Raw genomic sequence first — 22,003 nt, forward strand, 5'->3', positions numbered from 1 at the left:
TCATTGTTACAAACTGAAATATATTTAACTTGTTTAAATGAAAAAAGTTTAATCAGAGCTTATTGTAAACTTAGAAATTCATTGCCCAATTCTAATATAAATGTATGTCGCAGGTCCAAAGACGGTGATATTGTGAACTCTATTTGTACAAACTGTTCATCCGGAGAAGTAGAGGATGATTACCATGTGTTACTTATATGTTGAACGTATTCCCATTTAAGGTATAAATCTCTCCCCATGTTGCAAGGTATGTTTAAAGACCGTCAGTTAGTGATAAATCTGCTAAACTCTGAAAATCCTGATTTGATCCATGCTGTTTCTGTATTCTTAAAAGATGTCTTTATAATGAGGAATGTGTAAATAGATTTTAAATCTAATCATGTGCATCACGTGACAATTGTTAATATCCAATCTGCATTGTACTATGGGCCTTAATGCCTAAACTGTCTGTCTGTCTGTCTGATACTTATCCTATTATTTCCTTGGTTAACTATGTACGTGGTCTCACTATTTACATGCACGTGGTCTCACTATTTACAGGCACATGGTCTCACTATTTACATACAAGTGATCTCACTATTAGCATGTACATGGTCTCACTATTAACATGCACGTGGTCTCACCATTTACATGTACGTGGTCTTACTATTAACATGTACGTGGTCTCACTATTTACATGCACGTGGTCTCACCATTTACATGTACGTGATCTCACTATTAACATGTACGTGGTCTCACTATTTACATGCACGTGGTCTCACCATTTACATGTACGTGGTCTCACTATTTACATGTACGTGATCTCACTATTTACATGTACGTGGTCTTACTATTTACATGTAAGTGGTCTTACTATTTACATGTACGTGGTCTTACTATTTACATGTCGTGATCTCACTATTACATGTACGTGGTCTCACTATTTACATGCACGTGGTCTCACTATTTACATACAAGTGATCTCACTATTAGCATGTACATGGTCTCACTATTTAATGTACATTTCTCACTATTAACATGTACGTGGTCTCACTGTTAACATGTACGTGGTCTCACTATTTACATGCACGTGGTCTCACTATTTACATACAAGTGATCTCACTATTAGCATGTACATGGTCTCACTATTTAATGTACATTTCTCACTATTAACATGAACGTGGTCTCACTGTTAACATGTACGTGGTCTCACTATTTACATGCACGTGGTCTCACTATTTACATGTACGTGGTCTCACAATTTACATGTGCGTGGTTTCACTATTGACACGTAAGTGGTCTCACTATTTACATGTAAGTGATCTCACTGTTTACATGTACGTGGTCTCACTATTTACATGTGCGTGGTCTCACAATTTACATGTAAGTGATCTCACTATTTACATGTGCGTGGTCTCACTATTTACATGTACGTGGTCTTACTATTCACATGTACGTGATCTCACTATTTACATGTACATGGTCTCACTATTTACATGTACGTGGTCTCACAATTTACATGTGCGTTGTCTTACTATTCACATGTACGTGATCTCACTATTTACATGTACGTGATCTCACTGTTTACATGTACATGGTCTTACTATTTACATGGACGTGGTCTCACTGTTAACATACAAGTGATCTCACTATTTACATGTGCGTGGTCTCACTATTTACATGTGCGTGGTCTCACTATTTAAAAGTGTGTGCAGAACCCGAAAGAACGAACCATTTAAAATATATTTTCATATGGGAAGGTTCCGGGTGTGATATGTCTGATTTAAATGAGTCGGTAAACACTTGATTCGCGCCTCAACCAGTCTTTCAACACAACGACGTTTTAAATGAAATACTATGTACACAACCATTCCTTAATAATCATTTACTTTGTAATTTGTCACATCTGCAGTGAGATGCAACACCGGGTTTACATTATGAGCGAAAGTGGTTCATTGAGATTGTCAATAAAGGACCGCACGGTCTGACAGTTGCTAGGCGAAAGCGTCCTCTGGAATGAGGTTGTCAGGTGCTTGGGTCACGTGATCAAACAAAGATGGCGGATTTGGCCTCCGACACGTAAAGATTTATCAAGTAAAACAAAAGCAGTGGTGGGGCTATCTGGAAAATATTTACCTTTTAAAACATTGGATTTCAATTACCTGCTTCTGTACGATAAAGGGAGATTTAAGGATGTGCACCATGGCGATATGGTAGGTGTTTCTGAGAGGAATAATCTCCAAGTTTCACCGACCTCGATGTTGGACATTGTCCACTTTCACCAGGATTTCACTGATACATGTGTTGATTTTCGCTATCATTCGGCCATACTGTTTATTGATGTTGTTGTCTTGTTAATCTGATGAAGATCCGAGGTGTTGACGCGTTGATAACAGTGACAACCGTACACGTGACGAGGTGACGGGTATGAGAGATTGTTGATAGGGTAGATCGATTCCCCCACCGTCCGATAGCCGTGGCAACCGATGAAAGTTACTGACTCAGTGTTGTTCAGAACATATATATATATGTGTTTGTATATTTGTCAAATCTAATATAAAACATAGTCATCAAAACTCATGTCATCTATTTGAAATAGGTATGACGTGTGTGTTACCTACACAAAGATTCACCTGCTATTTAAAGAACTCTGGAAGTTTATTGAGAAGCGATCGATCTCAGAGCTCTATCTTATCTCCCCCCCCCCCCCCCCCCCCCCCCCCCCCCCCTCACACACACATTTAATGTTACATTTGTTCAACTCCTGTTAAAAATTACCAGCACCTCAGAAGTTTACAAATTTTTATTTTTTTCTATTTGACAAATTAGAACTGTCAGGTTTTTTATGTCCTCCCACCCCTGCTTAATCTACTTGCCACACCACACCACCACCACCACCCACACCACCAACCCCCACACCCACCACCACCCACACCACCACCCTCCAACCATCCCCTACATAATACATCACCATGCAGTGCCTCAGGTGACACATGTGTTTGTGTATTGATAAAGTAAAAGTGTATGATGATTATTATTTAAACTGATAAAAAATAGTGAAACCCCCACCTAGTTCTAGGTGTATATATTTGTATCCTTTGGTGTATGATCTGTGTGGTCGGGGTCTATGTGGTGAATCTTGACAGCCGGGTGATTAATGTTGAACATCAGTATTCAGCATGTTGCACAAGATTCATCTTATTTGGTTAATAGTGAAAACAGCCCATTTGAAAGGAGCTGATCATGTGACAATTTTTATATTTATTTAGACATTGACATTCAAAGACTTAGGCAATACATCACGTTGAAGAAGTTGATCTGATCCAGATTTTATCTTTATGATGTTCTTAATTAATCTGATCATTTTCTGGTGTGGTAAGATAACTTGAACATTTAACAAATAAATTCCAACAATTTCATTGCCCAATGTTGTGGATATTAGGGCTGCACTAACTATACTGATGTCCCTGTTGGAAACAAAACTTGTTGATGTCAGCAAAGAATTTCTGAAGTGGACAGTCTGAGCTTTCAATCCTTGATTGTGATTGAGTTAATCTTAATGATTCCATCATCCATACTTGTTTCGGCCCTGTGGGACTCTCAATCATAGTCTATGGCTATTGCTTGTGCTTTCAACTTCCATGTCTCAAGCATCAGGAACCCTACGTCATACTTTCCTTTGTTTCAGATTCATCAACCGACTTCATTCTGCCTCATTCTGGTATTGGACACAATGTGACGCCACCGTCATTGTTGTTGTTGACGTTGGTGACACTGCATACAGTTTAACAGAAGTGTGAAGGTGAAGGTCATGTCGGGGATGCGGCCAAGTATATCCATGTCTTCACTGTCTTCAATGGATAGAGGAGGTACGTTGTCATGGTGACACACCTGGTTGTCACAGTGCCCTGTGTCAAACTGACACATTGTTGTTAGTGTCCTGTGTTAAACTGACACATTGTTGTTAGTGCCCTGTGTTAAACTGACACATTGTTGTTAGTGTCCTGTGTTAAACTGACACATTGTTGTTAGTGCCCAGTGTTACATTGACACATTGTTGTTAGTGCCCTGTGTCAAACTGACACATTGTTGTTAGTGTCCTGTGTTAAACTGACACATTGTTGTTTGTGCCCAGTGTTACATTGACACATTGTTGTTAGTGCCCTGTGTCAAACTGACACATTGTTGTAAGTGCCCTGTGTTAAACTGACACATTGTTGTTAGTGTCCTGTGTTAAACTGACACATTGTTGTTAGTGCCCAGTGTTACATTGACACATTGTTGTTAGTGTCCTGTGTTAATCTGACACATTGTTGTTAGTGCCCAGTGTTACATTGACACATTGTTGTTAGTGTCCTGTGTTAATCTGACACATTGTTGTTAGTGCCTAGTGTTACATTGACACATTGTTGTTAGTGCCCTGTGTTAAACTGACACATTGTTGTTAGTGCCCTGTGTTAAACTGACACATTGTTGTTAGTGCCCTGTGTTAAACTGACACATTGTTGTTAGTGCCCAGTGTTACATTGACACATTGTTGTTAGTGCCCAGTGTTAAACTGACACATGGTTGTTAGTGCCCTGTGTTAAACTGAAACATTGTTGTAAGTGCCCAGTGTTACACTGACACATTGTTGTTAGTGCCCTGTGTTAAACTGACACATTGTTGTTAGTGCCCTGTGTTACATTGATACATTGTTGTTAGTGCCCCGTGTTAAATTGAAACATTGTTGTTAGTGCCCAGTGTTACACTGACACATTGTTGTTAGTGCCCTGTGTTACACTGACACATTGTTGTTAGTGCCCTGTGTTACATTGATACATTGTTGTTAGTGCCCTGTGTTAAACTGACACATTGTTGTTAGTGCCCTGTGTTACATTGATACATTGTTGTTAGTGCCCTGTGTTAAACTGACACATTGTTGTTAGTGCCCTGTGTTAAAAAAACTGACACATTATTGTTAGTGCCCTGTGTTAAACTGACACATTATTCTATGTGCTCTTTGTAATCAGTGGATAACCAAAAGTCAACAATTGACATGAGGTTTTGATACAACCTCCAGATATCCATTGTCTCTGTACTTTGAAGGAGGACAACTTGACTTGTCATCTGATGATCACCTCATCTCTACTACACATTAGATCACTCCACTGTCAGGTGACCGGTCAAGGTCAAATGTGAACTACAGGCAGCAAGCATCGCACAACCAGGGATAATGCTACTTCTGTAGTTCTTTCTCAGGTGGTCAAGTGTTTGTGTGTGGTTGGTGTTTAATGCCAAGCTCAGCAATTGTAACGGTTATTGATTTGGTGATTTTGGCCTGTTTCACACAGCTGGATGATGTTCCATGCTCCTAGTGATGTAACCATGAGACGCAACACACTTCATGAATTTGGATGGATGTATGACTGATACAATGTATCGCATTCTTCAACTCAACATGTGCTCTCGGTCGTGGCTTCCGTCCAGAGGGACATAACTCGTCCTCACATACCGCTGATAATGAAAAACGCATTGCCATATCGTAACACTAAAAATGTAAATCAACCATTAAATCTCCCAACATAACAGCAATATTCCAGCTATATGACAGCAGTGGTCAAGTGGTGCCAATGTATTTTGGGTACACCTGTCCTTGATCACTGTGTCATGGAAAACTGACTTTCGATCGGTCGTCAAGCGAGATTGTGAAGGTCCCCCTTGTCTGATGAAATATCTCAGCCCTATATTTTTGTTGTTGATTTGTTCAGATATGTTTAGTGGTTGGATCTTTGGTTAAAACTAAAACACAATTGTAAATAAATATGTTCTTCATAGGCATGATCTTCAAATGTAAAATTAGAAATGAAAGTGACGGACTGGATTGTTATATTGAACTACCGATTGAAGACTTGCTTCTCTTTCATATCACTGTACTGTGAACTGAAGAATATAGTTTTGTTTTGTGAAATTTTAGGTTAATTTATACAAACCAAGCAATATGTAACAAAGTGTTTCTTGGTAGATTTCTTTCTAAGACTCTTCTACTTAGGAAATGTATTTCATGTCCAGTGCTGGCCGGGGACAGGAGCAGGAGGATGGTGGTATTAGATTGCAGTTGTTGGTCAGCAGCTGGGTGGGGACAGGGCGTGTCTGTGATCTGGGTCAAATGTTTCATTCCAGGCAGAAATGTACATCCATTTGTAGCCCGACATGCTATAGACGCCACATGATATGATGTCATTCCAGCTGTGATGTTGAAGTAGGCATGTTCAAAGTAAACAGGATCCGATACAGACAAAGGGCATATACAAAGCAAATAGATGCCAAGTTAGGGTGAGACTGTGTGAGGTCTGTCATTATAGACTAGGTGAGGTCCATGTCATTAGACTGGTTGAGGTCCATGTCATTACAGACTGTGTGAGGTCTGTCATTATAGACTAGGTGAGGTCCATGTCATTAGACTGGTTGAGGTCCATGTCATTACAGACTGTGTGAGGTCTGTCATTATAGACTAGGTGAGGTCCATGTCATTAGACTGGTTGAGGTCCATGTCATTACAGACTGTGTGAGGTCTGTCATTATAGACTAGGTGAGGTCCATGTCATTAGACTGGTTGAGGTCCATGTCATTACAGACTGTGTGAGGTCTGTCATTATAGACTAGGTGAGGTCTATGTCATTAGACTGGTTGAGGTTCATGTCATTACAGACTGTGTGAGTTCTGTGTCATTATAGATTAGGTGAGGTCCATGTCATTATAGACTGGTTCAGGTCCATGTCATTTTAGACCAGGGTAGGTCTGTATCATTATAGACTGGTTCAGGTCCATGTTATTATAGACTGGGTGAGGTCCATGTCATTATAGACTGGTTCAGGTCCATGTTATTATAGACTGGGTGAGGTCCATGTCATTATAGACTGGACCTCATTATTGTCATTACAGAACATGTGAGGTCCATGTCATTATAGACTGGGTGAGGTCTGTGTCATTATAAACTGGGTGAGGTCTGTGTCATTATAGAATGGTGGAGGTCCATGTCATTATAAACTGGGTGAGGTCTGTGTCATTATCGACCAGGTGAGGACTGTGTCATTATAGTCATTATAGACCAGGTGAGGTTTGTTTTATTATAGACTGGGTGAGGTCTGTGTCAGTATAGACTGGGTGAGGTCCATGTCATTATAGACTGGTTGAGGTCCAGGTCATTTTAGACCAGGTGAGGTCTGTGTCATTATTGACCAGGTGAGGTCTGTGTCATAATAGGCCAGGTGAGGTCTGTGTCATTATAGGCCAGGTGAGGTCTGTGTCATTATAGACCATGTGAGGTCTGTGTCATTATAGGCCAGGTGAGGTCTGTGTCATTATGATCATTATAGTCCAGGTGAGGTCTGTGTCATTATAGACCAGGTGAGGTCTGTGTCATTATAGGCCAGGTGAGGTCTGTGTCATTATAGACCATGTGATGTCTGTGTCATTATAGGCCAGGTGAGGTCCGTGTCATTATAGACCAGGTGATGTCTGTGTCATTATTGACCAGGTGAGGTCTGTGTCATTATAGACCAGGTGAGGTCCGTGTCATTATGGTCATTATAGGCCAGGTGAGGTCTGTGTCATTATAGACCAGGTGAGGTCTATGTCATTATAGGCCAGGTGAGGTCCTTGTCATTATAGGCCAGGTGAGGTCTGTGTCATTATAGACCATGTGAGGTCTGTGTCATTATAGACCAGATGATGTCTGTGTCATTATAGACCAGGTGAGGTCTGTGTCATTATATACAGGGTGAGTTCTGTACAGTTTTGAAATGTTCCTTGCAGATGTTGGGATTTCGTCCATACCGCCTCACATGCGGAAAAACAGTGGCCTGCACACCCAGCAGTATGACCGTGACGATGGGAACATTGACCTGTACCCCAACAATGGTAACCGGGGCGACCGAGGAGAACGAGGAGGAGGGAGTGGAAATGCTGCAAAGAAAAAGCGGAAGAAGCGCCACCTAGTGACAGCGAATCTCTCAGGAACCAGATATGAAGTTGGTATGTGGCTAGATGACCTTGTGCATGGGTGTCTCTCAGTGATGTCGGCTGACAAGCAAATCATGGCGTTTACAGGGTGGCCTGTGTGAGAATGTAGCATCTCCGTGTGAACTCTGTCGTCGGTAGATAGGATTGTTAGCTGAACTCAATTTGGAACTGACTGTGCCACATGAGGTTTCAAATGTTACATTTAGCATAGTTACATGTACAGGTAACTTAGCTCCACCCGGAGACTAGGGCCGGCTATAGATATAGAGCATAGAGATTGATAGTCGCTAACTAAATATTGATCAATTTTCAATAAATGTCAAAGAAATAACTTTAAGCAAATATGCACGAAAATCTCGAAAGAAATTGACATATTTCACACTCTTGGTGAGCAGTGACACATTTATGCATGGATTACTTTGTGGACATTTAAGATATAACAAAAACATATGCTTTTCGTCTTTGACAATTGACATGATTGACAATAACTAGTCTCCTTACATAAATCTAAACTTTTTCCATCACAATAGTTGTAAGTTATTATCGATAACAACAACTCATATCAATAATCTTCCCATCAACAATAATTCCAATTATCTATCATTATCCATTATCAAAATGTATCAGCACACATACTCTGAATATTGGAGGAACTTGGCATTGGCCCCCCTTCCTTCATGTTGTGTGTTGTGTGTTGTGTTGCAGTGCGGCAGATGGTGGAGAAGCTGGGCTTCACGGCATCGCGGGACGACGATCCTCTCAGGTGGGTTGTCGGCACCGAATCATTGGATGTTCTCAACTTCCTTTGCTTCCAATTCTGTATAAGGATGGGTTGTATCTTGTATAAGGATGGGTTGTATCTTGTATAAGGATGGGTTGTATCTTGTATAAGGATGGGTTGTATCTTGTATAAGGATGGGTTGTATCTTGTATAAGGATGGCCATGTGGAATCTTGTATGAGGATGGGCGTGTTGTATCTTATATAAGGATGGGCGTGGTGTATCTTGTAAAAGGATGGGCGTGCTGCTTGTTATATAAGGTAGGCATGTTGTATCTTGTACAAGGATGTCATGTGTTTTCTTCCAGCTATATCTTGTGGAATGACAGCTTCGTGTCGACGGAGCGAGTCTCCGAGCTGAAGCCGTATCAGAAGTTGAACCACTTCCCTGGGATGGGGGAGGTGACGAGGAAGGACGCTCTCGCCAGGAACTTCCTCAAGTGAGTTGTGTCAGAGATTTGTCACGCAAATCAAGTGTGTCCAGGCACCTTCTGTTGTTTGGGAGCTGACGGTTAGACCGTGAAGTTTTAGGGGGTCAACACCATTGCGATCTAAGGTCATAACAATTTGGGACCACAGCCGGCAGATTGGCTGTTGACTAGAGTTATGTACAACACTTGGGTCATGTGAACGATGCTGGCCTTGTAGAAGGTCACTGAACTTGGGGACAGTTATTCCAGATGTATTGACACGTCCCCACATCCAACCTGTGGTAGCCGGCAGTGTATGTATGTCTGTTGTCTGATTGATGATAGACAGTCTTGCTTCCAACCATGACGGGATGATCATGAAATGCATGTCAGACGTAGATGACCTCGGTCGTAGTTGACTCATCGTGACGATAGTGTGGTTTGGTTCCTCACGTACGAGTCGGTGCAATGTGTGTAGCCCCTGCTGAGATATTGCTGGAATCTCACTAAAATCCACAAACAGAATATGAGCAACAAGCTACTTTGGGACCTGGGTGCCGTTGTACAAAACAACCTCAGGGTACGACTGTCGTAAGTCTATGTTAAGGTATGGGAGTTACGCCTTGTACCACGCCACCCTGGTGACGTAGAAGTTGACCCTAAAGTGGCCTCAATAAATACTTTTGTTACAGGAATCATTATACCGATACAGCTGCAACTGTTTGACACCTGACACTGAACCAAGCAGATATCAGAGAAGCTATCTAGTCGGAAGTAGATTATCTGATTTAAAAATGTTTTTGTTTTCCAGAATTCAGAAATCTTTTCCTGAAGATTACAACTTTGTGCCCCGAACATGGATTCTGCCGACCGATTACAGTACACTGCAAAACTACGCCAAAGAACTCAAAGCAAAGAAAAAATTGAAAACTTTCATCGTAAAACCTTCCAATGGCGCACAAGGGCACGGGTAAGACACATGATGAATGGGGGGCACGGGTAAGACACATGATGAATGGGGGGCACGGGTAAGACACATGATGAATGGGGGGCATGGGTTAGACACATGATGAATGGGGACACGGGTAAGACACATGATGAATGGGGGGCATGGGTAAGACACATGATGAAAGGGGGGCGCGGGTTAGACACATGATGAATGGGGGGCATGGGTTAGACACATGATGAATGGGGGGCACGGGTAAGACACATGATGAATGGGGGGCACGGGTAAGACACATGATGAATGGGGGGCACGGGTAAGACACATGAAGAATGAAAACATAAATGAATGGATGGAGGGATGAATGGAAGAATGGTTGAAAGGCTTTTTTAGATTATGTTGGGAGGCGTTTCTTCTGAAACACCATAGAGGAACACAATTGAACACAGGGGCATGTGTGACCCCTTTGAAGGCACCGCGATTTGTTGTGCAGAGTTGTGTCCCATGAGTTCGAATCCTGGTTCGCCCCGATTATGTTTCTAGGTTTGTCGGCACCATACCCGTGCTCATGGGTTTCACCAAAGTGGTAAACGTCTCAGACCTGCATCACTTCAGGCTTTCCTCCCACATTAAGCTGACACGCCGCGTTATAGCTGGAATACTGTTAAAAGCGGCGTAAACCAAACTCACTCACTCACTTCAATTGAACACCATTTTGTAGAAATCTTGAGAGGGAAAGTTCCTGGTCCATATGATGGATGGTTTCCGGGGAGAGTAGGGTCCTCCTGCTTGTCTGATGATACCAGGGGTGCTAAGTGCCAGTGGTTTGCATGTGATGTACAGCGAATCACCGTACCAAGGGGCGCAAACTTTCAGTCGCTTAAAATGGGACCAGACCCTGGGATGAGCTATTCATTTGCGTACTCAAAGCGATTAGTGGCATGCAGTGTGCCCCAAGTGATATTTTGATTGGCCGATCCAGCTCTGTGGCTGCGTGTCATAGGACCCCGTAGTGAACCCGTACTTGTGCATTCAGCGTCTGTCCCCCAGACCTGATAATTTACAGACTCCCAGGAAATATACCACTCCAAAGAAGTAAAGGAACAACTGATTCTTGCATATTACTAAAGTAAATGTGGCATGCCATGACAGACTGACAAGAATAATATGCAGAATTGGTTATAGTATAGCTGGAATATTGCTGACTGCAGCATTAAAAGAGGTTTCTCTTACTTATTTCAACTCTCAATATTTGCCCTTCAGCATATGTCTATACAGAAATGCAGAGAAGATTCCCCCGACTGAGCACTTCATCGTTCAGGAGTATATTGACAAGCCCTTGCTTCTTGATGGCTACAAGTTCGACCTGCGCGTCTACGTCCTTGTCACGTCATGTGACCCGCTCCGCATCTTTCTCTTCAATGATGGACTTGTCCGACTTGGCACTGAGAAGTACCTTCCCCCACACGAGAGTAACATTGTGAGTAGATAATACTGTGTACCTTTCCCCACACGAGAGTAACATTGTGAGTAGATAATACTATGTACCTTCCCCCACACGTGAGTAACATTGTGAGTAGACAATACTATGTACCTTCCCCCGCACAAGAGTAACATTGTGTGTAGACAATACCTTCCCCCACACGAGAGTAACATTATGAGAAGACAATACTATGTACCTTCCCCCACACAAGAGTAACATTGTGAGTAGACAATACTATGTACCTTCCCCCACACAAGAGTAACATTGTGAGTAGACAATACTATGTACCTTCCCCCACACGAGAGTAACATTGTGAGTAGACAATACTATGTACCTTCCCCCACACAAGAGTAACATTGTGAGTAGACAATACTATGTACCTTCCCCCACACAAGAGTAACATTGTGAGTAGACAATACTATGTACCTTCCCCCACACAAGAGTAACATTGTGAGTAGACAATACTATGTACCTTCCCCCACACAAGAGTAACATTGTGAGTAGACAATACTATGTACCTTCCCCCACACAAGAGTAACATTGTGAGTAGACAATACTATGTACCTTCCCCCACACAAGAGTAACATTGTGAGTAGACAATACTATGTATCTTCCCCCACACAAGAGTAACATTGTGAGTAGACAATACCTTCCCCCACACAAGAGTAACATTGTGAGTAGACAATACTATGTATCTTCCCCCACACGAGAGTAACATTGTGAGTAGACAATACTATGTACCTTCCCCCACAAGAGAGTAACATTGTGAGTAGATAATACTATGTACCTTCCCCCACACAAGAGTAACATTGTGAGTAGACAATACTATGTACCTTCCCCAACACGAGAGTAACATTGTGAGTAGATAATACTATGTATCTTCCCCCACACAAGAGTAACATTGTGAGTAGACAATACTATGTACCTTCCCCCGCACAAGAGTAACATTGTGAGTAGACAATACCTTCCCCCACACGAGAGTAACATTATGAGTAGACAATACTATGTACCTTCCCCCACACAAGAGTAACATTGTGAGTAGACAATACTATGTACCTTCCCCCACACGAGATTAACATTGTGAGTAGACAATACTATGTACCTTCCCCCACACAAGAGTAACATTGTGAGGAGACAATACTATGTATCTTCCCCCACACAAGAGTAACATTGTGAGTAGACAATACTATGTACCTTCCCCCACACGAGAGTAACATTGTGAGTAGATAATACTATGTATCTTCCCCAACACGAGAGTAACATTGTGAGTAGATAATACTATGTACCTTCCCCCACACGAGAGTAACATTGTGAGTAGACAATACCTTCCCCCACACAAGAGTAACATTGTGAGTAGACAATACTATGTACCTTCCCCAACACGAGAGTAACATTGTGAGTAGACAATACTATGTACCTTCCCCCACATGAGAGTAACATTGTGAGTAGACAATACTATGTACCTTCCCCCACACGAGAGTAACATTGTGAGTAGACAATACTATGTACCTTCCCCCACACGAGAGTAACATTGTGAGTAGACAATACTATGTATCTTCCCTCACACGAGAGTAACATTGTGAGTAGACAATACTATGTACCTTCCCCCACACGAGAGTAACATTGTGAGTAGATAATACTATGTACCTTCCCCCACACAAGAGTAACATTGTGAGTAGACAATACTATGTACCTTCCCCCACATGAGAGTAACATTGTGAGTAGATAATACTATGTATCTTCCCCCACACAAGAGTAACATTGTGAGTAGACAATACTATGTACCTTCCCCCGCACAAGAGTAACATTGTGAGTAGACAATACCTTCCCCCACACGAGAGTAACATTATGAGTAGACAATACTATGTACCTTCCCCCACACAAGAGTAACATTGTGAGTAGACAATACTATGTACCTTCCCCCACACGAGAGTAACATTGTGAGTAGACAATACTATGTACCTTCCCCCACACAAGAGTAACATTGTGAGGAGACAATACTATGTACCTTCCCCCACACAAGAGTAACATTGTGAGTAGACAATACTATGTACCTTCCCCCACACAAGAGTAACATTGTGAGTAGACAATACTGTGTATCTTCCCCCACACAAGAGTAACATTGTGAGTAGACAATACTATGTACCTTCCCCCACACGAGAGTAACATTGTGAGTAGATAATACTATGTACCTTCCCCCACACAAGAGTAACATTGTGAGTAGACAATACTATGTACCTTCCCCCACACGAGAGTAACATTGTGAGTAGATAATACTATGTATCTTCCCCCACACAAGAGTAACATTGTGAGTAGACAATACTATGTACCTTCCCCAACACGAGAGTAACATTGTGAGTAGATAATACTATGTACCTTCCCCCACACGAGAGTAACATTGTGAGTAGACAATACCTTCCCCCACACAAGAGTAACATTGTGAGTAGACAATACTATGTACCTTCCCCAACACGAGAGTAACATTGTGAGTAGACAATACTATGTACCTTCCCCCACATGAGAGTAACATTGTGAGTAGACAATACTATGTACCTTCCCCCACACGAGAGTAACATTGTGAGTAGACAATACTATGTACCTTCCCCCACACGAGAGTAACATTGTGAGTAGACAATACTATGTACCTTCCCCCACACGAGAGTAACATTGTGAGTAGACAATACTATGTACCTTCCCCCACACAAGAGTAACATTGTGAGTAGACAATACTATGTACCTTCCACCACACAAGAGTAACATTGTGAGTAGACAATACTATGTACCTTCCCCCACACAAGAGTAATTTTGTGAGTAGACAATACTATGTACCTTCCCCCACACGAGAGTAACATTGTAAGTAGACAATACTATGTACCTTCCCCCACACGAGAGTAACATTGTGAGTAGACAATACTATGTACCTTCCCCCACACGAGAGTAACATTGTGAGTAGACAATACTATGTACCTTCCCCCACACGAGAGTAACATTGTGAGTAGACAATACTATGTATCTTCCCCCACACGAGAGTAACATTGTGAGTAGACAATACTATGTACCTTCCCCCACACAAGAGTAACATTGTGAGTAGACAATACTATGTACCTTCCCCCACACGAGAGTAACATTGTGAGTAGATAATACTATGTACCTTTCCCAACACGAGAGTAACATTGTGAGTAGACAATACTATGTACCTTCCCCCACACGAGAGTAACATTGTGAGTAGATAATACTATGTACCTTCCCCCACACGAGAGTAACATTGTGAGTAGATAATACCATGTACCTTCCCCCACACAAGAGTAACATTGTGAGTAGACAATACTATGTACCTTCCCCCACACGAGAGTAACATTGTGAGTAGACAATACTATGTACCTTCCCCCACACGAGAGTAACTTTGTGAGTAGACAATACTATGTACCTTCCCCCACACAAGAGTAACATTGTGAGTAGATAATACTATGTACCTTCCCCGACACGAGAGTAACATTGTGAGTAGACAATACTATGTACCTTCCCCCACACAAGAGTAACATTGTGAGTAGACAATACTATGTACCTTCCCCCACACAAGAGTAACATTGTGAGTAGACAATACTATGTACCTTCCCCCACACAAGAGTAACATTGTGAGTAGATAATACCTTCCCCCACACGAGAGTAACATTGTGAGTAGACAATACTATGTACCTTCCCCCACATGAGAGTAACATTGTGAGTAGACAATACTATGTACCTTCCCCCACACGAGAGTAACATTGTGAGTAGACAATACTATGAACCTTCCCCCACACAAGAGTAACATTGTGAGTGGACAATACTATGTACCTTCCCCCACACAAGAGTAATATTGTGAGTAGACAATACTATGTACCTTCCCCCACACGAGAGTAACATTGTGAGTAGACAATACTATGTACCTTCCCCCACACGAGAGTAACATTGTGAGTAGACAATACTATGTACCTTCCCCCACACGAGAGTAACATTGTGAGTAGACAATACTATGTACCTTCCCCCACACGAGAGTAACATTGTGAGTAGACAATACTATGTACCTTCCCCCACACGAGAGTAACATTGTGAGTAGATAATACCTTCCCCCACACGAGAGTAACATTGTGAGTAGACAATACTATGTACCTTCCCCCACACGAGAGTAACATTGTGAGTAGACAATACTATGTACCTTCCCCCACATGAGAGTAACATTGTGAGTAGACAATACTATGTACCTTCCCCCACACGAGAGTAACATTGTGAGTAGACAATACTATGTACCTTCCCCCACACAAGAGTAACATTGTGAGTGGACAATACTATGTACCTTCCCCCACACAAGAGTAATATTGTGAGTAGACAATACTATGTACCTTCCCCCACACGAGAGTAACATTGTGAGTAGACAATACTATGTACCTTCCCCCACACGAGAGTAACATTGTGAGTAGACAATACTATGTACCTTCCCCCACACGAGAGTAACATTGTGAGTAGACAATACTATGTACCTTCCCCCACACAAGAGTAACATTGTGAGTAGACAATACTATGTACCTTCCCCCACACGAGAGTAACATTGTGAGTAGATAATACCTTCCCCCACACGAGAGTAACATTGTGAGTAGACAATACTATGTACCTTCCCCCACACGAGAGTAACATTGTGAGTAGACAATACTATGTACCTTCCCCCACACGAGAGTAACATTGTGAGTAGACAATACTATGTACCTTCCCCCACACGAGAGTAACATTGTGAGTAGATAATACTATGTACCTTCCCCCACACGAGAGTAACATTGTGAGTAGATAATACCATGTACCTTCCCCCACACAAGAGTAACATTGTGAGTAGACAATACTATGTACCTTCCCCCACACGAGAGTAACATTGTGAGTAGACAATACTATGTACCTTCCCCCACACGAGAGTAACTTTGTGAGTAGACAATACTATGTACCTTCCCCCACACGAGAGTAACATTGTGAGTAGATAATACTATGTACCTTCCCCCACACGAGAGTAACATTGTGAGTAGACAATACTATGTACCTTCCCCCACACAAGAGTAACATTGTGAGTAGACAATACTATGTACCTTCCCCCACACAAGAGTAACATTGTGAGTAGACAATACTATGTACCTTCCCCCACACAAGAGTAACATTGTGAGTAGATAATACCTTCCCCCACACGAGAGTAACATTGTGAGTAGACAATACTATGTACCTTCCCCCACACGAGAGTAACATTGTGAGTAGATAATACCTTCCCCCACACGAGACTAACATTGTGAGGAGACCTTCGAACATGATCATTGCTCATCAATGCCAAGCATCAAATATTCACAACTACCTGCAAATCTGAAAAATAATTATGTACGCTCCCGTTTTTCCAATTGTGCAAAGAATGATTGTTGTTCAGGAAGAAGGGTTATAAATCAAAATAAAACATTTTCTACCAATTTATTTTATCTTTCTGTGCAACAACAATATATTTAAGAGTTTACTTAACAGAGAAAATAGTTTTTAAAACCAATTCGCACCATTCACACTATGGTTTTGGCATATCATTGATTGTATAGCAAATAGTTGAAGAAAGATGTTAGCTGGTCAGTGATACTGTTGTGTCCTCCTTGCTCCACAGAACCACCTCTACATGCATCTCACCAACTACTCTGTGAACAAACACAACGAGTTCTACGACAAAAGTGCGTCCGTGGACACTGGGAGTAAACGCTCTATACGCTACTTCAACGACTTCCTCCGACGCAATGACATTGATGTTGCATTGTTGTGGCGCAACATCTCCGACATGATTGTCAAGACGATGTTAGTGGCCCAGCCTCATGTGCTGCACTCATACCGCATGTGTCGTCCCGGGGCCGCGACAGGGAGCGACAGTGTGTGCTTCGAGATTCTGGGATTTGACGTCATGATTGACAGAAAGCTCAGACCTTGGTTGTTGGAGGTGAGGCCTTGTTGTTGACGAGGAGAATATTGTGATGTTTACACCTGTTGGTGAGAAGTCTGCAACATATCTTTTCTTGTTGTTTTCAGATTAATCGATCCCCAAGTTTTGGTACAGATGAGAAAATTGACTACGACATCAAATCTGGTCTTGTTGAAGACACACTCCGACTGCTCAATATCAAGTAAGTACGGCGACCTTTGCTGGTCGTCACAGGTGACCAATTGGATCGATACCCTGACGACATGGATCATTGCTCACAATATCAATCACTGGATTGTCAGGTCAACACTTGAACATCTTCAGGCTGCAGCTCTATAGCTGGAATATTGCTGAGTGTGACGTCAAACAACAATCAAACAAAGAAACATTTTCAAACTAAAACAGAGTCTGCTGTGACACCTGCAACATGAGTAGGACCTGTCACGGGATTTGAGGTGGAATGCGACTATTTCTGAAATATGTCCGAAGAGAAAGTATATATTTATTTAGGCCTGACTGTATTTCTTGTTTACGGCTTATTCAGTAGGAGACATGATTTTGATTCAATGCTTTTATTCTTTAAAAGTTATGACATGGATATAAACACAACATCTCTTTGTTATCTCTTTCCCTCCTTACATGTGCTAATCTTAGAGGAGCTAATTTGTCAAGTCAACAAACTGGGTGACCTCTCAGGTCGCCGATGGCTGAGTGTCCTTGACATTGCATCAAGTAATGGATCCAGAATATATGTCGTATTGGAATGGGGCTGTGATACGTGGGATGTCTGGAAGTCTCAGCCTGAAGGTTATTGTCATCTATTGCTGTGCAGGTCGAGTGACAAGCGGCGGAACATTGCTGCCCAGAAGGCAGAGGCCAGGAAGAGGTTGTTCCGGTCAACGAAGAAGGTGGAAGTCGATGTCACCGACCTGGAGAAGAAACGTCAGACCATTGAACGGAGGAAAGAGGAACTTGTATGTTGTTTATCATGTCGCATTCCACACGTCTCACTCCGCATGTCTCACTCCACACACGTCTCACTCCACAACATGTCTCTCTACACACATCTCACTCCACATGTCTCACTCTACACACATCTCACTTGTCACACGTCTCACTCCAAATACGTTTCACTCCACAACATGTCTCTCTACACATATCTGACTCAACATTTCTCACTCTACACACATCTCACTCAACACACGTCTCACTCCACACAAGTCTCACTCCACACGTCCCACTCAACATGTCTCACTCCACATACGTCTCACTCCACACACGTCTCACTCCACGCGTCTCACGCAACACGTCTGTCATGATGTCTCACTCCACACACGTCTCACTTCACACGTCTCACTCTAAACACGTCTCACTCCATACAGGTCTCACTCCATATGTCTCACTCAACATGTCTCACTTCACCTACATCTCATGCAACACGTCTCACGCAACACATCTCTCTCCACACACTTATCACTCAACACACGTCTCTCTCCAAACATTTCACGCAACACGTTTCACTCTAAACATGTCTCACTCCACATGTCTCACTCCATTATCTCCCATTCTACATACATCTGCAGTTATCTCCAATTCTACATACATCTGCAGTTATCTCCCATTCTACATACATCTACAGTTATCTCCCATTCTACATACATCTACAGTTATCTCCCATTCTACATACATCTACAGTTATCTCCCATTCTACATACATCTACAGTTATCTCCCATTCTACATACACCTGCAGTTATCTCCCATTCTACATACACCTGCAGTTATCTCCCATTCTACATACACCTGCAGTTATCTCCCATTCTACATACATCTGCAGTTATCTCATCCATAATTGTTTCTTCAGAGGGAGCTGCTATCTCGCATCAGGAGGGCGGCGACGCGGGAGGAGTATGAGAACCGCAACTGTGGCAGGTTCCGCCGCATCTTCCCGTCAGACGACCGGGCCCGGCAGGAGAAGTACTGCAGCCTGCTGTCTTCCTGCTTCACCGTGTTCCTCGCCGGCCGGGGCAGCTCCATGCAGAAGGAGATCCAGACCACGTACAACAACAGGTTCAGGGTAAGCAGATCCAGACCACGTACAACAACAGGTTCAGGAGACCCAGACCACATACAACAACAGGTTCAGGGTAAGGAGATCCAGACCACGTACAACAACAGGTTCAGGGTAAGGAGATCCAGACCACGTACAACAACAGGTTCTGGGTAAGGAGATCCAGACCACATACAACAGGTTCAGGGTAAGGAGATCCAGACCACGTACAACAACAGGTTCAGGGTAAGGAGATCCAGACCACGTACAACAACAGGTTCTGGGTAAGGAGATCCAGACCACGTACAACAACAGGTTCAGGGTAAGGAGATCCAGACCACATACAACAGGTTCAGGGTAAGCAGATCCAGACCACGTACAACAACAGGTTCAAGGTAAGGAGATCCAGACCACATACAACAACAGACTCAGGGTAAGCAGATCCAGACAACGTACAACAACAGGTTCAGGGTAAGGAGATCCAGACCACGTACAACAACAGACTCAGGGTAAGGAGATCCAGACCACGTACAACAACAGGTTCAGGGTAAGCAGATCCAGACCACGTACAACAACAGGTTCAGGGTAAGGAGATCCAGACCACGTACAACAACAGGTTCAGGGTAAGGAGATCCAGACCACGTACAACAACAGGTTCAGGGTAAGCAGATCCAGACAACGTACAACAACAGGTTCAGGGTAAGGAGATCCAGACCACATACAACAACAGGTTCAGGGTAAGCAGATCCAGACCACGTACAACAACAGGTTCAGGGTAAGGAGATCCAGACCACGTACAACAACAGGTTCAGGGTAAGCAGATCCAGACAACGTACAACAACAGGTTCAGGGTAAGGAGATCCAGACCACGTACAATAACAGGTTCAGGGTAAGGAGATCCAGACCATGTACAATAACAGGTTCAGGGTAAGGAGATCCAGACCACGTACAACAACAGGTTCAGGGTAAGGAGATCCAGACCACGTACAACAACAGGTTCAGGGTAAGGAGATCCAGACCACGTACAACAGGTTCAGGGTAAGGAGATCCAGACCACGTACAACAACAGGTTCAGGGTAAGGAGATCCAGACCACGTACAACAACAGGTTCAGGGTAAGCAGATCCAGACAACGTACAACAACAGGTTCAGGGTAAGCAGATCAGACCACGTACAACAACAGACTCAGGGTAAGGAGATCCAGACCACGTACAACAACAGGTTCAGGGTAAGGAGATCCAGACCACGTACAACAACAGATTCAGGGTAAGCAGATCCAGACCACGTACAACAACAGACTCAGGGTAAGGAGATCCAGACCACGTACAACAACAGACTCAGGGTAAGGAGATCCAGACCACGTACAACAACAGGTTCAGGGTAAGCAGATCCAGACAACGTACAACAACAGGTTCAGGGTAAGGAGATCCAGACCGCGTACAACAACAGACTCAGGGTAAGCAGATCCAGACCACGTACAACAACAGACTCAGGATAAGGAGATCCAGACCATGTACAACAATAGGTTCAGGGTAAGGAGATCCAGACCACGTACAACAACAGGTTCAGGGTAAGGAGATCCAGACCACGTACAACAACAGACTCAGGGTAAGGAGATCCAGACCACGTACAACAACAGGTTCAGGGTAAGGAGATCCAGACCACATACAACAACAGGTTCAGGGTAAGGAGATCCAGACCACGTACAACAACAGGTTCAGGGTAAGCAGATCCAGACCACGTACAACAACAGGTTCAGGGTAAGCAGATCCAGACCACGTACAACAACAGGTTCAGGGTAAGCAGATCCAGACCACGTACAACAACAGACTCAGGGTAAGGAGATCCAGACCACGTACAACAACAGACTCAGGGTAAGCAGATCCAGACCACATACAACAGGTTCAGGGTAAGCAGATCCAGACAACGTACAACAACAGGTTCAGGGTAAGGAGATCCAGACCACGTACAACAACAGGTTCAGGATGAGGGCAGTTGGCCAACCGGGGAGGAGTGGTAGGAGATGGAAGACACGGAGCTTGTTGCTGTTTGTGTGCACATACGTGTGTTATGTACATCAGGATTAAATCAGTACTGAATGCAGATAACATTTCCAGCAATTTTGTGTCATAGTCTGGGCAGGTGTCCGTCTTCTATTGTGCCCAGGAGTGACTTCCCTTGGTCCAGGTAGTTCAGACGAGAATCCTGGCTTTCGATTACCTGATTTATCCTGATTATCATTCTTGATTTGTCAGCATCACACCCTCCATCCTCGTGTGTTTCATCAAAGTGGTAAATATCTAAGACCTGCATAACTTTGGGCTTGCCCCCCAGTGAATTGACATACTGTGATGTGACCAACTACACCACTATTGTATGCATCATGCAGACTGTGT

At 43.0% G+C, this 22,003-nt stretch overlaps 1 protein-coding gene across 1 annotated transcript in view; it reads left to right on the forward strand.

Annotated features, from left to right (window-relative positions):
- The first annotated feature begins 2,029 nt into the window (after positions 1-2,029).
- LOC124129056 (tubulin polyglutamylase TTLL7-like) overlaps positions 2,030-22,003 on the forward strand; it is a 35,436-nt gene continuing 15,462 nt past the window's right edge. The window contains exons 1-11 of the mRNA XM_048400627.1: positions 2,030-2,192; positions 3,668-3,848; positions 7,777-7,995; positions 8,689-8,746; positions 9,071-9,202; positions 9,984-10,142; positions 11,379-11,595; positions 17,255-17,578; positions 17,668-17,762; positions 18,393-18,534; positions 19,423-19,635. Coding sequence (XP_048256584.1) covers positions 3,791-3,848; positions 7,777-7,995; positions 8,689-8,746; positions 9,071-9,202; positions 9,984-10,142; positions 11,379-11,595; positions 17,255-17,578; positions 17,668-17,762; positions 18,393-18,534; positions 19,423-19,635 — 1,617 coding nt within the window. The 5' untranslated portion in view covers positions 2,030-2,192; positions 3,668-3,790. The remainder of the gene's footprint in view (positions 2,193-3,667; positions 3,849-7,776; positions 7,996-8,688; positions 8,747-9,070; positions 9,203-9,983; positions 10,143-11,378; positions 11,596-17,254; positions 17,579-17,667; positions 17,763-18,392; positions 18,535-19,422; positions 19,636-22,003) is intronic.

This window comes from Haliotis rufescens, unplaced genomic scaffold (assembly GCF_023055435.1).
Source record: "Haliotis rufescens isolate VD_foot unplaced genomic scaffold, xgHalRufe1.0.p SCAF_2, whole genome shotgun sequence".
Classification (NCBI taxonomy): domain Eukaryota; kingdom Metazoa; phylum Mollusca; class Gastropoda; order Lepetellida; family Haliotidae; genus Haliotis; species Haliotis rufescens.